At 40.6% G+C, this 14,635-nt stretch overlaps 1 protein-coding gene across 1 annotated transcript; it reads left to right on the top strand.

Annotated features, from left to right (window-relative positions):
• Positions 1-300: 300 nt before the first annotated feature.
• Positions 301-9,652, top strand: LOC139640700 (peroxisomal succinyl-coenzyme A thioesterase-like). Its single transcript, XM_071514888.1, has 10 exons — positions 301-493; positions 1,125-1,224; positions 1,581-1,771; positions 3,026-3,186; positions 3,563-3,682; positions 3,943-4,025; positions 4,111-4,204; positions 6,419-6,499; positions 7,959-8,100; positions 9,522-9,652. The coding sequence occupies exons 1-10, from the start codon at positions 301-303 to the stop codon at positions 9,650-9,652; spliced, it is 1,296 nt and encodes a 431-aa protein (XP_071370989.1).
• The last annotated feature ends 4,983 nt before the right edge of the window (positions 9,653-14,635 follow it).

Raw genomic sequence — 14,635 nt, 5'->3', positions numbered from 1 at the left:
TGCAACAAGTCCAGACAAGTCCTCCAGGGGTTGTCAAAAGTCATTTTGGTAATCGAATAGGATTTTTTTAACTGAAGTAGAAAGTGAATAGAAGAGGCCAGATTTTTGAATTTTGCTTTCTCTACATGGTGTGAATTTGCTACTGGTAGCCTAATACTATATACAGTGTAAAAAAAAATATATAGTGAAAGGCGCTTGCTCTTATCTGTCCATTATTGTGTCCTCTAATATATATTCACTAATTAAACTGTATCCCTTGCAAATCATTCATTTGCAATTCTCCACAGACCATCATCGACTATGTCTGGGACTGTCACTCCAATTCTCTCTGTTTTCCCCACACGGGGTCTTGTGGATAACAAGTTCAAGGTGATGGTGGAGAATCTGCCTCCAGGACTTCCGGTAACACTGCACTCCCTTCACCAGTCTGAGGACAAGGATTACTGGGAGGCCTATGGCCACTATGTCAGTGATGATAGAGGCACAGTGACTGGTAGGTTTGGTTCCTCTTCAACAAGTAAAATCTTTCTGGATCTAATTGAAATCTTTTTTGCCCTCAGGAAACATTGCTCAAGCCCAAATTGCTTAAGTGATGGTTTCAAACAAAAATCCTTAGAGCTGATTTGATGGCTGTGGTTAAAGGACATGCTTGCAGGATATTTAGGTACATTTAAAGCTGCAGTAGGTAACTTTTATGGATTCATTTAATTCTTAATTTATTTAGAAGTAATAAAAATAAATCAAAGATGAGCAGGATAATGTCAGAATCTCAGAAATGGTGGTAGCCCCATTCCTCTCCTGTTCTCATTTGAATGTGAAATGTGTGGAAACTCATCCGACCAATGAGAAGTCTGAGGCAGAAGACACGACTCCGTCCTGTCACTCACTAGAAGGAGTGGGAGGCGTGTCATTCCTTGTGTCTGTTTGAATTTCCGGAGATTTGATCTCTTTCCTCCCAAACTTACCTACAGCAGCTTTAAATTAATCTCTAGTGTGTGAAGCCAGCTTGAAAATCAAGCATACATTCTATAGTCTACTTTTGTTTGTCTTTTGTTGGTGTAAGTGTACTTGTTACCAAACTATACAAACTGTTGTTCTAAGTCAAGATTTTATTGCTTTTGTAGTTTCTGAGGATATGAGTATTGGAGGAACGTACACAGGAAAAGAAACCATGGGTTTGCTGTGGAGTATGCGCCCTGTCCCAGGCAGCCGGACAGGCCTCAGGTAACACATTAACAGTTCCCTCTGAGGCTGCGAACACACAGGACGGTTTTTAAATGCATCGCATCACGCACACAACAACGTATTTCACATTTTTGTCTCTGTCATAAATAAGCTCACACTAGATGATTAGGCAAGGTTCTGCAAGTGTTTCATTCCCACAAAATACTGCAGCAGCTGATTTCACTGACTAATACAACTTCAGCCAGAGAGGGAGGAACTAACCAGTGACATCAGCTGCTGTAGTATTTGGTTGGAATGGCACAGGACTGGAGGGAACACTGATGAAAAGTAATCTGGATTGTTGAAGGTTGCATACTGCGATGGTTAAAAAGAAACTCCATGCTCTGCCTTTTCAGGCTGAGGAAGATGGATATCCGCACCCCCATGGTGGTGTTAATCTCTGTGTACAGAGAACATGTCATTGAGGGCTGCAGGGAGCGTCTTCCCATGGCCTCAGTAGTCACAGAGAGATGGTACATGGCACCAGGCATCCAGAGGATAGACATCAGAGAGAGAGGAGTCAGAGGGACCCTCTTTATACCCCGAGGTACTAGGGCTGCGACACTGACCAAAAATTACAATTTGAATATTTGTTGTTATATGTTCAAACCCAGAGAAATCCGTAATTTTATTCAAGGTAACCATGCGTTTCATTTGGTCGCCTGTCAATGGCGTCATATCCCCTTTACCCCCTAACTTCCGGGGAAACACGGGAAACACCAGATGATACGTCAGAGAGTGAGGAAGGAAGTCAGCCAACTAGCAAGTTGTTGTTTTTTTTTTTTTTCTATTGTTTTTATTGCTCACCCGTGATGGATCACGATTATTCATTCCCGTTTGCTGCGCGTTCTGTCACTGAGGCTGTCCCTGTAAAAAAACTCCCATGATCCCACGCTACTTCACAACGTCATCAAACTACATCTTTTGACGTAGTTTGATGCCTGTTCACTCAGTTAAACTGAGTGAATAGGCAATACAAATAGGCAATACAATAGGATAGCCAATATCGAACGTTCCCTTTGATGTTCAAATATGCCAATCAATTAATGCGTTCGATAATTTAAAAAAGACACGGTTCCACTCTTTCACGCCTTCACTTAATTTCAGAGAGCTCAACAGGGTTTTCAGTTGGTAGACTAGCAAAGCATCAAAAGGGCCATCGTTTTTTTTGTAACAAAGCACAACGATGATTTAGTAAATCTGTAAAGTGTCCCCTTTAAGAAATGGATGGTTGTATAAAAATATTTAACTGTAAATGTGGATAAAATTCTGAAAATGCTCTTGATTGAGGAGGCAGTGGTGTATAAGTTTGTCCATTGACTTTTTTTTATACAATCGTTAATTCCTGAAAGGGGGCAGTTCACTGATTTTAGGAAATCAGGTTGTGCTTCGTTCTATGCCAAAAAGTCAAAAATTTAGAGAACTTTCAGATGTATATTCCAAAAAGTCAGGGAATTTGATATATTTTCCAGGGGAAGTCAGGGAATATCAGGGAATTTTGCAAATGGGTCACTTTAAAGGAACTTAAAGAATGTATTTTATAGTTTGTTTCACACATTCATTGCATTAGTGGGTTTTCAGGCCAACGGAAACCAGACTGTTCACTCCTTTAGATAAACAACATTCACTGACCAGGAAGGAAGAACATTTTTAGGTCATGGAAGCGCTTTGACATAGTTATGGAAAGTTGTGGAGCAGTCATGGAATTTTACATCAGGATCATGGTAGGAACCCTGGTTTATTTTGGTATGATTTGTTTTTTCAGAGTAAGCTTACAGTGTCCTCTTCTGCCTTGCCTCAGGTCCAGGACCCTTCCCTGGGCTGTTGGATTTGTGGGGAGGGGGCGGAGGGCTGGTAGAGTATCGTGCTGCCTTGCTGGCATCCCATGGTTATGTTTCTATGGCGCTGGAGTATTTTTCCCCCAATGAGCTCGGGACAGATATAGGGTTAAGCTATTTTGAGGTGTGTGTTGTTTTTTTTCCTCTTAATTTTCCACCTTCTCACGCGTTTCATGCTTGGCGCTCTTCTTCAGGCAGCATCAAGAAGGAAGAGTGCCAACCTTGAAACACGTTGCAAATGCTAACCCTTTTTGTGTGGATTCACTGTTATATTAATACAGAACAGGATTAATACAATATGAGTGTCCTTTGTCTTAAATATATAAGACCTTTTTAATGCTACCTATGAAGGGTCATTTATAGTTTTAGGACTCAAATACAATTCCAGGTAGCATTAAAAAGATCTTAAAGAGTTTTATATTTGGCTTCATGAAACCTGCAGATGATGATTTAATGTTTTGTTTCCTTCCCTGTCATCACCATTATCTACTTCCCTACAGAAAGCATTTACTATTATCCAGGAGCATCCGCAAGTGATCAAGGACAGAGTTGGGATTTGTGGTCTTTCCCTCGGCACAGCAGTGACCCTCACTATGGCAGCTTGTAGCAACTTAATCAGTGTAAGTAACTGAAAATATCCTGGAGATGTTCTTTTGTTTGACCTTGGACCTTTGTACCATGGAGGGCGGAGAGTTCAATTGAACCAAACATTACAGCTGCTGATTCCACTAACACACCTTCAACCACAGAAGAGGAACTAGTCAGTGAAATCAGTGGCTGTAGTGTTTGGTTGGGATGAAAACCTGCAGACTCTCTTGGGCCTTGCTGGCACATGGTGGAGAACCACTGACTTATAGTGTATCATTGTGTGTTGTTCCAGCCTCGTTGCTGTGTTGGTATCAGCGGCAGCCACACTGTTTTAGTCAGCAAGTCTGTCTTTGATGGGTTTCAGCACGTCAACAAGTAGGTGTCCTTCTTTGTGGTAACATAAATACAGTACACAGCATTTTATAGTAGGAGTAACAGGAACAACTGCTTGTCTTGTCAGGAATGATCACAAGGTACGTGTGGATGAGCAGAACCGTGTGATATGGCGTGACTTGATTCTACCGATCCCCTCTGACCCCAGCAAGAAAGTGGATGTAAGTATATGTACTCTTATCACTAGAATTAGACTGATATATTAGGTTAATTAATATTGTCCTCATCATCCACATCTGATATGATGCCGTTTGTTTGATTACTTGATTACATATTTATTGTAGAACTGATCAGTAAAATTCAGTGGGAAACTCAGAGGTCCAGATTCACTAAAGGGGCTGAGGTGAACATGTAGGCTACAGTGTAAAATATCATTATGAAACAGACATATCGATAGAAACGAATGTTTATGTTAAAAATAAATGATGAAAAAATTATGATACAGTTGGGATCAGTGTTATGAGATATTTATAATTTGGACCCCAGATAGTTAGCCCAGTCCACATCAGAGTCCCGGCACAGCACAAAAATGAATTGGAGGTTAATATCTCGATGTAATCCTGCTTTTTGTTGTGGTTCAACACATGAACATAAACTGCAAGTTTTATACAGTGGTTTAGTAGTGCATTAGTGCAGTGGTGCGTTAGTAGCTGTAATGATTTCTTTAAAACACTTACTGTCTTTTAATAATAAGTTTAAGTTTAAGATTGAGGCTAAGTAATGACCTTGTCACAAAACTTGCAATCTTAACATAAACTCATGACTCCCGCAACATATTTTGTGACTCATGTATGGGCTTTAGGCAGTACGCCTGATAGTCCACTGCAGGCAGGGTACAAAAACTCACAAATTATCAAGATATCAGTGCCTTGGTCATAAATTAACTGTTGTCAGCTGCACACCAGTCTTCTAACAATTAACAACATGCCACAATTTCCACCGCTGCTGAATTAGTGTAGTGTAATGTAATGAGTTATTTGTAGCTGAGGCTATGCAATGTGAGATTGCACCCAATGTATTAGTACAGTGGTATTCAACTTTGGTACTCGAGACAGAACTGCTGGTTTTCTATCCTACCAGCTAGTTAGTTGTAGTTTATTGCATTCACCTGGCGTCACAGATGTAAATCAGTCTGTGATTAGATGGCTAGAACGAAAACCAGCAGCGTAGAATCTCAGACCAGATCAGAGGGTGCTCAAATTAGAAAGGGGCTTTAGGACACAAGGGTGCCAGCCTTGGCGGATTAGTTTTACATCTGAAGCGGTTTGTGCTTGCAGTTGGTGGTGAAAGGACTATATGCTTGTACAGTGCTGTTTTTAAGGACTTGTTTGCGTCACAACTTGATTTGCATAAATGTCATAGTGAATAAGACGAAAACTCTATGCTCTTAGGTCAAGCAACTGAGGCTCAAAAAATTTGCAAATTGGCCTCGTAAAACAATCTTGGTGAATCTGGACCTGAATGCTTCGAATTTTCTGGGATCTTTTAGTATGAATATGGTCAGATTGAAAGAGTTTGAATATCGGCACAAAATATCAGCAACTTCTACCCAAGAATATCTGTATTGGCCTTCAAAAACGAAAACCCATATCAGTCAATCCCCAAAAAACGCATATTATGGTTGTTCCTTGGGGTGTCCGGAGCCACTTTCACACATGAAACCCGTAAAATTGCCATTTAAATTTTTCCGGTATAGGTAGCAGTTTCCGTTGTTCACACAAGAAATGCCTTTCCGTTTTTTTGCCATTCACACAATACTGGCAATACCATTAAATTCCACTGTTGTCATTTCCCGCAAATTATGTTTAACTGCCGGAGTCACTGCAGTTTGAGAACACAGCGACCTAATCTCTTCGTCTGCCCGGACTCCGAGGATCTCTCGTATTTCCACATCTGTCAAATTTGACAGTTGCGTCACAAAAGTAAAGTTACAGCCCGTTGTCAAGTGGTTTGTATTTCCCTCCTACAGTTCGACAACCGAGCGTCCTAACATTGTGAATGCTTGTGCCGGTAATGTTCTGGCATTGTTCACACATATGGTCGGAACTTTACCAGTAATGTTACAACGTCTTCAGAAGTGGAATTGGCGGAACTGATTGACCAGCATTTCGATACCGGAACCTGACACATGGAGCCCTGTGCTGGTAAATTTACGTAACAGGCTGCATATGTGAAAGGGGCTCTGGTGGGTCAGTGGTCTAAGGCGCATACCATGTAACCATGATGTCCTAGGTTGAACTCCAGCCCAGGACCTTTGTCACATGTCATCCCCCCATATCTCTCTCTCTCTTCCATTTAATAAAAACTATGTAAGGCAGAAATGACAAAAAATCTTTAAAAAAAAGGGTTGTTCCTAATGGTTAATACTCTGCTAGGTGGGGAGGATAAAGTGTCCGCTGTTATTGGTTTGTGGTGATGATGATCAGAGCTGGGCAGCAGTGGAGTCTGCTGAGGATGTGAGTACACACACATACACACACACACACCTGATTGCAATAGATGCAGCAAAGAGAGCTTGCACTCACAAATTGGAGAAAAAAGATAGATTGCCTTTATTGTCCACGAGTGGACAATTTGTTCCGGTCAAGCAGAGATCTTCAAGCGACACTTTAACAAGACATAGATAACATCACATAAATAAATACAGTTTTAAAAAAAATGATGACTATGTACATATAAAGCACACTTTGAACTGAACAATGTGTGCTTTATATGCACATATAAAGCACACATTGTTCAGTACAAAGTACCTTTTGGGGTGCGGGGGGGAGTATAAAAACAGGCCTTCTGGGGACAGAAGGATTCAGCAGGTGAATAGGCGAATGGTAGAGGGAATGAAGCTGGCCCTGTTAGTTTGCATACCTCCTGCCAGAGGGCAGGATTTGAGAGCAGCTGTTGAGATTGTATGTTGCATCCCTTGCAATGTTGTGTGCCTTCTTCACTGCTCGCTGGTCGTACAGCCCTTGGAGACCAGAGCACTGCTGCTCACAAACTTGGCCCCCAGAGAGGTCGCCCTTTGCTCTTGTTGATCACAGAGAGTCCCCCATACCAGGCCATTAAAAGGTTAGGAGGCCCTCTGTGGCAGGTGTAATAGCTGCAGAGGATTGCCGGGGCTACATCCAGGCACCTCAGTCTCCAAAGGAGGTAGGTCCTCTGCTGGCACTTCTTCACAATCTACTGTGTTTTCATTGAAGGTTAGTCCGCTGTCAAGGATTGTTCCGAGGTACATGAAGCTGCTTACTCTCTCCACAAGCTCTCTGTTGATCATCAGCTGTGGGAGAGGGTCTGCCTTCCTCCTGAAATCAATGAGGAGCTCCTTTGTCTTCCTCACGTTCAGTTGGAGAAAGTGCTCCTCACACCAGCGGTGCAGCCTTTCTGGCTCCTCCTCAAAGTGGGCTGCACTGTTGGAGGTATCAACCAGAGCAGTGCCATCTGCAAACTTCACTGCTATGCTCACACTATCTGAGCCCCTCAGGTCATTTGTGTGAGAACAGGACAGGAAAGATCACTGTTCCCTGGGGGGCGTCAGTGGATGTGAGTAAGACAGGAGATGCTGATCGGTTTACTTTGACATACTGTCCTACAGCAAATATAAATGCAAAATGACCATTTATTTACAGGAAAACTTTAAATTTGGTTTTGCAGTTGTTCACTTAAGCACATCACTTCATTGGTCAGATGTAGAATAAAAGCATCCGATTTGAGCAATTTTTTCTTCTATTTGTGAGTGCGAGCTCCCGTTGCATTAAGTCCTCATTGGGTTTTTGGGCCTGTGCACCTCTGGTTTTGCAGGTCCAGCCAGTATAATAGACACAGGTTCAGTTTGTGCTGTTTTGATTCAGAGATTCAGGCTTCATTTTGGTGTAATGAGTTGTGATGGTTGAGTAAAACTGACCTCTGACCTTTGACCCTCAGATAGCCAAGATGATGCGTGCAGCGGGCAATGAGCACCTGCTTACCACAGTAACTTACCACAATGCTGGACATCTCATTGAGCCGCCCTACACACCCCTCACCAATGCCAGTAATTTTTTAGTGTACCACACAAAACAGAAAGGTAAATGCTACACACACACACACTCACATACTTTTTAATTATTTTGTGGGGTGGGACACCCAGTTAAAGTTGTCTGATTATGAAAGACTTTCTGTGCATGGGTGTCCTTGTCCTCCTATCACTGTGAAGAAATACCAAATACCTTGCATACACAGTCCTAGGAAGCACTAAGTCACCTGGCTTAAGTTGCATGATCAGTGACTCCAGCTTCTATCACTGATCATGTACCAACAGGTGTGGGTGCATGTGTGTGTTTGTGTGTGTGTATGTGCGCACATATGCATATGGTTAGACAGATATTAGCTTTTTTATTAAATATCGGATGTTGCCCCGTCAATGTCGTCCACCTCTGATTTGTCGGCCGTTCCTACATTAAAAACACCACTATTGTAAAACCTGCAATGTAATCTGTATTTATTTGCATTATATTTAAATTGATTTGATTGTTACATTTTTTTTTATTCTTAATTAATTTAAAGGCAGTAATTTACCCATCAAGACCTGCCAACCCTAAAAGAATTTCATTAGTTTGGGGTTCAATGGAGCGTTTTTGTGTCCCATGATGGTCTAAATGGCTTTCCCACCCTGACAAGAATAAAATTGGGGGAAACACTGAATAAAAAAAACAAAGATCACATTTAAAAATATTGAGTATCGGCACAACACATTGGCTATTGGCAGTTTCGCTACAAAACTAGAAGGTACAGAGAGCACAAACCTCCACCAATGCTGAACAATTAATTATTAATTCAATTAATTAAATTCTCACACCCATGCCCGTGAAGTTTGTTAGTCCCTAAAACACTCCCAGAGCTTCCAAGCACAACTACGTAGCAGCGCTCTCCAAAAATCGTCGCCGTTATGGACTGATTTAGAGTTCCGAAAAGAGCAGAAAAAGAACAGAAAATATCCATAAAATGACTCCATACAGCTCTTGCAGCATAATTCACACTAGTGGAGTGGAAAAGACGGAAATGGCGATAATTCCAGGTTGAGAAAATCTAATCAATTACTCCTTGGCCCAAGGCCTACCCACCATATTTCATGGAAATCCGTTCGGACGTTTTTGAGATATCCTGCTGACAGACAGAGAAACTAACAAAGGTGAAACTTAACCTCCTTGGTGGAGGTAAATATCAGTATCAGACTTCAAAAGCCCATATCAGTCTAACTCTGGTATGCATGTCTATGCACGTGTCTTACTTCAACCATTGAGAGGACTGCCTTACTCAGCTGCCTTACATATCGTACGAAATCCGACAAACTGGAGATATTTCAATGGTCATAACAGAGAAAGTCATGTTGGCGATGGGCTTATATTTAAGATTAGGGTTAGGTATTAATTGGTTATGGAATGACTGTGTATAATGGCATGTCCTTTCAAATATAGCTGTGTGTGTGTGTGTGTGTGCATATTGCAGTGGTGTTGCTGTGGGGAGGAGAGACCAAACCACATGCAGACGCTCAGGAAGACTCTTGGGAGAAGATCTTGGCTTTTCTACGGCAGCATCTGTACCCCTGTCCCAGCAGCGCCCCCCAGGACAAGCTATGAAGTCGTACACAAACATACAAAGCCCAGGGCCTCGTTCCTCATACGTGGATAACTTGTTCTCTGTTCCTTGAAGCAAGCTTAAAGCTGCACTAAGTGATTTTCCGACCACTAGAGGGTGACAGAAACCGCAACACATCTGTCAGTAAACCACAGCAAAACTACTGGACTGCAGAGGCCCCTAAGGACAAACCGTGCATAAAGGCTAATAGCAGATGTCAGATAAATCAGATAACCTACAGTTTGATCATTTCACTTTGACACACTCATTAAACTAACACATTTGAAATGTATTGGCATCATGAGCACATGATTTCATACATTCAAATTGATTCAATCAATTTTTCATAAAATGTATTTAATTTAGGTTAGAATTACTTATTTACATTTAGTGGGGATTTCTCATACAATTGAAATACATAAACCCTGTAAACAGACCAAAATTATTTTTTTGAATTTAGGTAACTGCAATGGGCTATAGATGCAATTGTTAATAGCCTACTTATATATTTAATTTATCTGCAATTTTCTGTGTTTTTGCCACAATTCCTCTCTGATTTCAGAGGCTTTGGGAGTGTTTGATTTTAGACGCTTTGGCTGTGTTTCATTTCATAGTTAAGATGTTTTAAGATATGTTTTTAGATAAGACATGTTCCTCATAGCCTTCAGTTATTAACTCTTGCTCAGCTGCAGTAAAAAGGTGCTGTCTTTTTAAAGGATAACTTTCGATTTTGGACCTTATATATAATTTGTCTCTTACATACCTGTAGTACTTGGACCTGCAGAGAATACTGGCTCAAGCATCAGCTGTCGGTTGAAACAACAATATGGTGACCAACCAATTAATTTATATCCACAGCCTGGAAAACAGCAGCAACACACAATTTCCACTCAGAACTCAAAATAATAAATGTCTTCCCTCCCCAACAAAGGGGAGGGAAGACAATGTCAAACAATGCTTTTATCCATGCTATCTCATTTTGTCAAAATATGCCAAAATTCTTATTTTAGGTGATTTTAACATTCATGTCTGCTGCCCTACCCAGACATTTGTTACAGATTTTGTGTTTTCTGTGTGTCTGATATTCAGTGTGGTTTTATCTCAACCTCCCACTAATCACAGTACACTTGTCTGCTGCTGTGTTTTTAACTCTATGTCCGCTAACAAGTTTTCTGAACTTTTCAACAGCTAGAGTGGCGATTTCAGCAAAATAATGGCATAAATGTCTGTCTTTTCAAGACACTTTGGGATCGTTTGGCTCCCAGAGACTTGCATTATGCTGCACAAGCTGCATGGAGCCATTTTATGGTTATTTTTCGTTATTTTTTTCACCGTGAAGTCAAGTCAAGTCAGGTACCCAGCAACTTCAATTGTTTTGGAGAAGGTTTCTATTCCGTTCCGCTGTGGAGCTCAGGGCCTGCTGTATAGACTAACAAACTTCACCCAAGTTTCAGCTGGCATGGGGTTGAGTAGATAATGAATGAATTTAGATTTTTGGGTGAACTATTCCTGTCCTAATCCGACCGTAAACACGTTTTCGATCTCAGGAAAGTAGTTCTGTAGCACCGAAAATAGTCCCCGTCGTAATGAAGAATTTGCTCCCATTTGAATTTGATTTGGTAATAACTACAATAGCCTGACTCTTCATGGTAACAGTTAGTGATTTTCAAAATTGAAACGATGTCTTTGTGAGCTGTATTTAAAGGTTTTTAGCTTACAGGTGGAGCCAATGACTTCCGGTTTGAAGGCTAAAAAGGGTACTTTATCGATTATTGATAGATCTCTAGAGAAGGCATTTTCCCTTCTGTTTTTAAACATGCTGTGGTCCAACCTCTTTTAAAGAAACCTAACCTTGATCCCTCTGTTCTTAGCAATTTTAGGCCAATTTCTAAGCTTCCATTTTTATCAAAGGTTTTAGAGAAAGTTGTGTTAACCCAGCTTTTAGCTTTTATGTGTCATAATAACATATTTGAGAAATTTCAGTCTAGTTTTAGAGCTTAACATAGTACAGAAACTGCCCTCCTTAAGGTAACCAACAACCTCCTTGTAGCAGCTGACATAGGGAAAGCGCAATTTTAATCCTAAAACCTAAGCAAAGCCTTTGACACTGTAGATCATGCCATGTCTTAATACCTGGGTTGGCATCATGGTTTTATTCCTACCTTTTAGAAAGAACCTTCTTGGTCACCATAGGTAACTACACTTTTTCCACAGCTCACATTACCTGTGGTGTACCGCAAGGTACACTATTTGACTCTGGCCTAAGCTTTGAACCACAGGTAAAAACAAGTAGTACAGTCCTGTGTCCTACAACTGAAAACCATCTCCAAGTAAACCAATGCTTTCATACAGACATCTTGAGAAAGTCATCCATGCCCTAATCTTCTCTCGACTGGACTACTGTAACTCCCTCCTTTCTGGAATAAACCACAAGTCACTCTCTCGCTTCCAACTAGTTCAGAATGCAGCAGCTAGGCTTCTTACTGGTTTTAACAGATGACATCACATCACCCAAATCCTGACATCTCTCCATTGGCTCCTTGTTCAGTTTAGAATTGATTTTAAGATTTTACTGATCACTTTTAAAGCACGTTTGGGTCTCCAAGCTATGTAACAGACATGTTGACCCCATATGAGCCAGTGCGCAGCCTTAGATCCTCAGGCAGGGCCCTTCTGGCCGTTCCAAAGTCTAGACTTAAAACTAAAGGTGACCGTGCTTTTACCGTCAGGGCCCCTCGGCTTTGGAACGACTTGCTTGAGGAGATAAGGCTAGCAGAATCAGTGACTTCTTTTAAATCACTTCTTAAAACCCATTGTTATAGACGTGCTTATATGTGATGTTGTCATTTTATCATCTTTTTATCGTCTTTTTATCTTGTAATCTTAATTTTTATCTTAATTTGATTTTACTTTTATTTTATCCTTACTGTTTATTTTGGTTTTCATTTCACGGTAATCCCACTATTTTTTTATCTTTTTTTAATTCTTTTTAACATGAATGCTGCTCTTTTCCACCTCTGTCCTCCAATCTAATTCCTGTCCATTCCTTGTATTGTGCTTTTATTTTGACGGTCAAAGCACTTTGTAATCAGAAAATGGCGCTTTGAAGCACTCAGGTCACAGTTTTCAAACCTGATATGGAGCATGGATACACTAGTGAGATACGTGGTTTGAAACATATTTCAGAGATTCAGACTCTTTTTTCCAAGGATTGGAGACACCCCTGATTACTGAGATTCGAAAGACTGCACAGTGTTTCGAGGTCTGTAAAACCTGGAACTCTAAAACCTAGTAAGGTGTTTTGAGAGCTTATTTCCCTCAATTCCAAACACCATTTTGATGTTTTGATACCTTATTTTAATGGACTGAAAACACCACTATGGTGTTTTAATAGCTGACTGTCAGGGTATCCAAACACCACTATGGTGTTTTGAATGATTAATTTATGGCACTCCAGACACCACTATGGTATATTTAATCTCTTTTCTCATGTACTCCAAACATCATTTTAGTGTTTATCTTTGGCAGTAACTCTGTTTTACATTGTTTCATATGGTTTCATATGGATACACCCTCAATACATTTTCCAATTCACATAGACAAATAAGACGAATGAGGGGTGTCCTAGTGGCTCAGTGGTCTAAAGTGCGTGCTGTGTAAATCGATAAATCGTATATCGATACACCCTCATATGGTGTATCAACCAACTATTTTACCTATTTGTCAAATATTGTTCAATAAGGTCAAATAGCTTTACTACAAATGAGGACAGAAAAAGATAACTTTTTCAGGCATTTTTATTTATGCTTCATTTATGATTAATGCAGTCACAAACAAATCCTATTTCATCAATAAACAATCAGCAGCATTCAAGATATCGTATTGTAAGGCCATCCATGCCCACATGAAGCAATGAGATACATCATATGTCCCTAAGTTTCGTAAAAAGTAAAAAGTAAAGTCAAAGATATTGTGTAACAATTATATTGTATACTGTATAGACAATTACGCAATAATTAATAAACATTGGTTCAGTGGCATCCAAAATGTTGTGCGTGATGGACAAATAGATGGACGGACAGACAGATGAACGGACAGGGACTGATCCATAGTATCCATATATTATCTGTTAGGGTTAGGATTATTCAGTAGTTGTATCTGTATACATTTTGGGATACTGCTGATACCATGATACTACCACAAAATGAAGTACGAGAAAGCAAGGGCAGTGAGGGCATCAGAGAAATTGTGCACAGCCAATACAGTTCTATTTGTGGCTATATGTTATAGGGCCGACTGAAGCATCTTGTGGGGTTGATGTTTCCTCCTGGTGGAGCATCATGCCGCTCTGACCTCCTCATTCAACAGTGTCGAGGTCTGTGGCTGAGGAGGACACATGATGGACACACTCACTCACACTCACTCACACACACACACACACACACACACACACACAGTTAGTTATGAATCCACTTCTATTCTTCTTGAATCTGCAAAGGCACATACATGATAACTATTACAGTAGAAGCTGAAACACTGAAGTTCTAACAGTAGCCTATGTATTTAGCTACTGACACTAGCCGCTGTAGCATTAGCCTAATGTAGGCTACAGACCCAGCAGAGGCTACATTTGGCAAACTACTATTTAGCTGTTAGCAAAGCACAAACATGATAGAACAAAGCTAAGGTTAAAAATAACTAGCAAACTGAGGTGGATATCTTAGACAGTCACATACAAAATGCAATAAAACAGTACACAGCAACCTACTGTACCATTGCAGCATGTTTGTCCGATCCAACTTTAGCTGTGGGTAAGCTCAGCCTCCGTAGCAGCACAGCAGGAAGCAGAGAACAGAACAGTGCCAGAAAAACAAACACACCTCAAGCTAGCTCTGCCCACCTGAGATCTTCCATTTTCCAATTCCCACAGACAAATAAGACAAATGAGGTGTATCCTAGTGGCTCAGTGGTCTAAAGTGTGTGCT

This window comes from Centroberyx affinis, unplaced genomic scaffold (genome assembly GCF_046629955.1).
Source record: "Centroberyx affinis isolate AG114_WGS23_722 - 3 ecotype Tasmania unplaced genomic scaffold, CSIRO-AGI_Caff_v1 ptg010258l_1, whole genome shotgun sequence".
NCBI lineage: Eukaryota > Metazoa > Chordata > Actinopteri > Beryciformes > Berycidae > Centroberyx > Centroberyx affinis.
The sequence above is the reverse complement of the archived record's forward strand: the minus strand, read 5'-3'. Positions and strand labels throughout refer to the sequence as shown.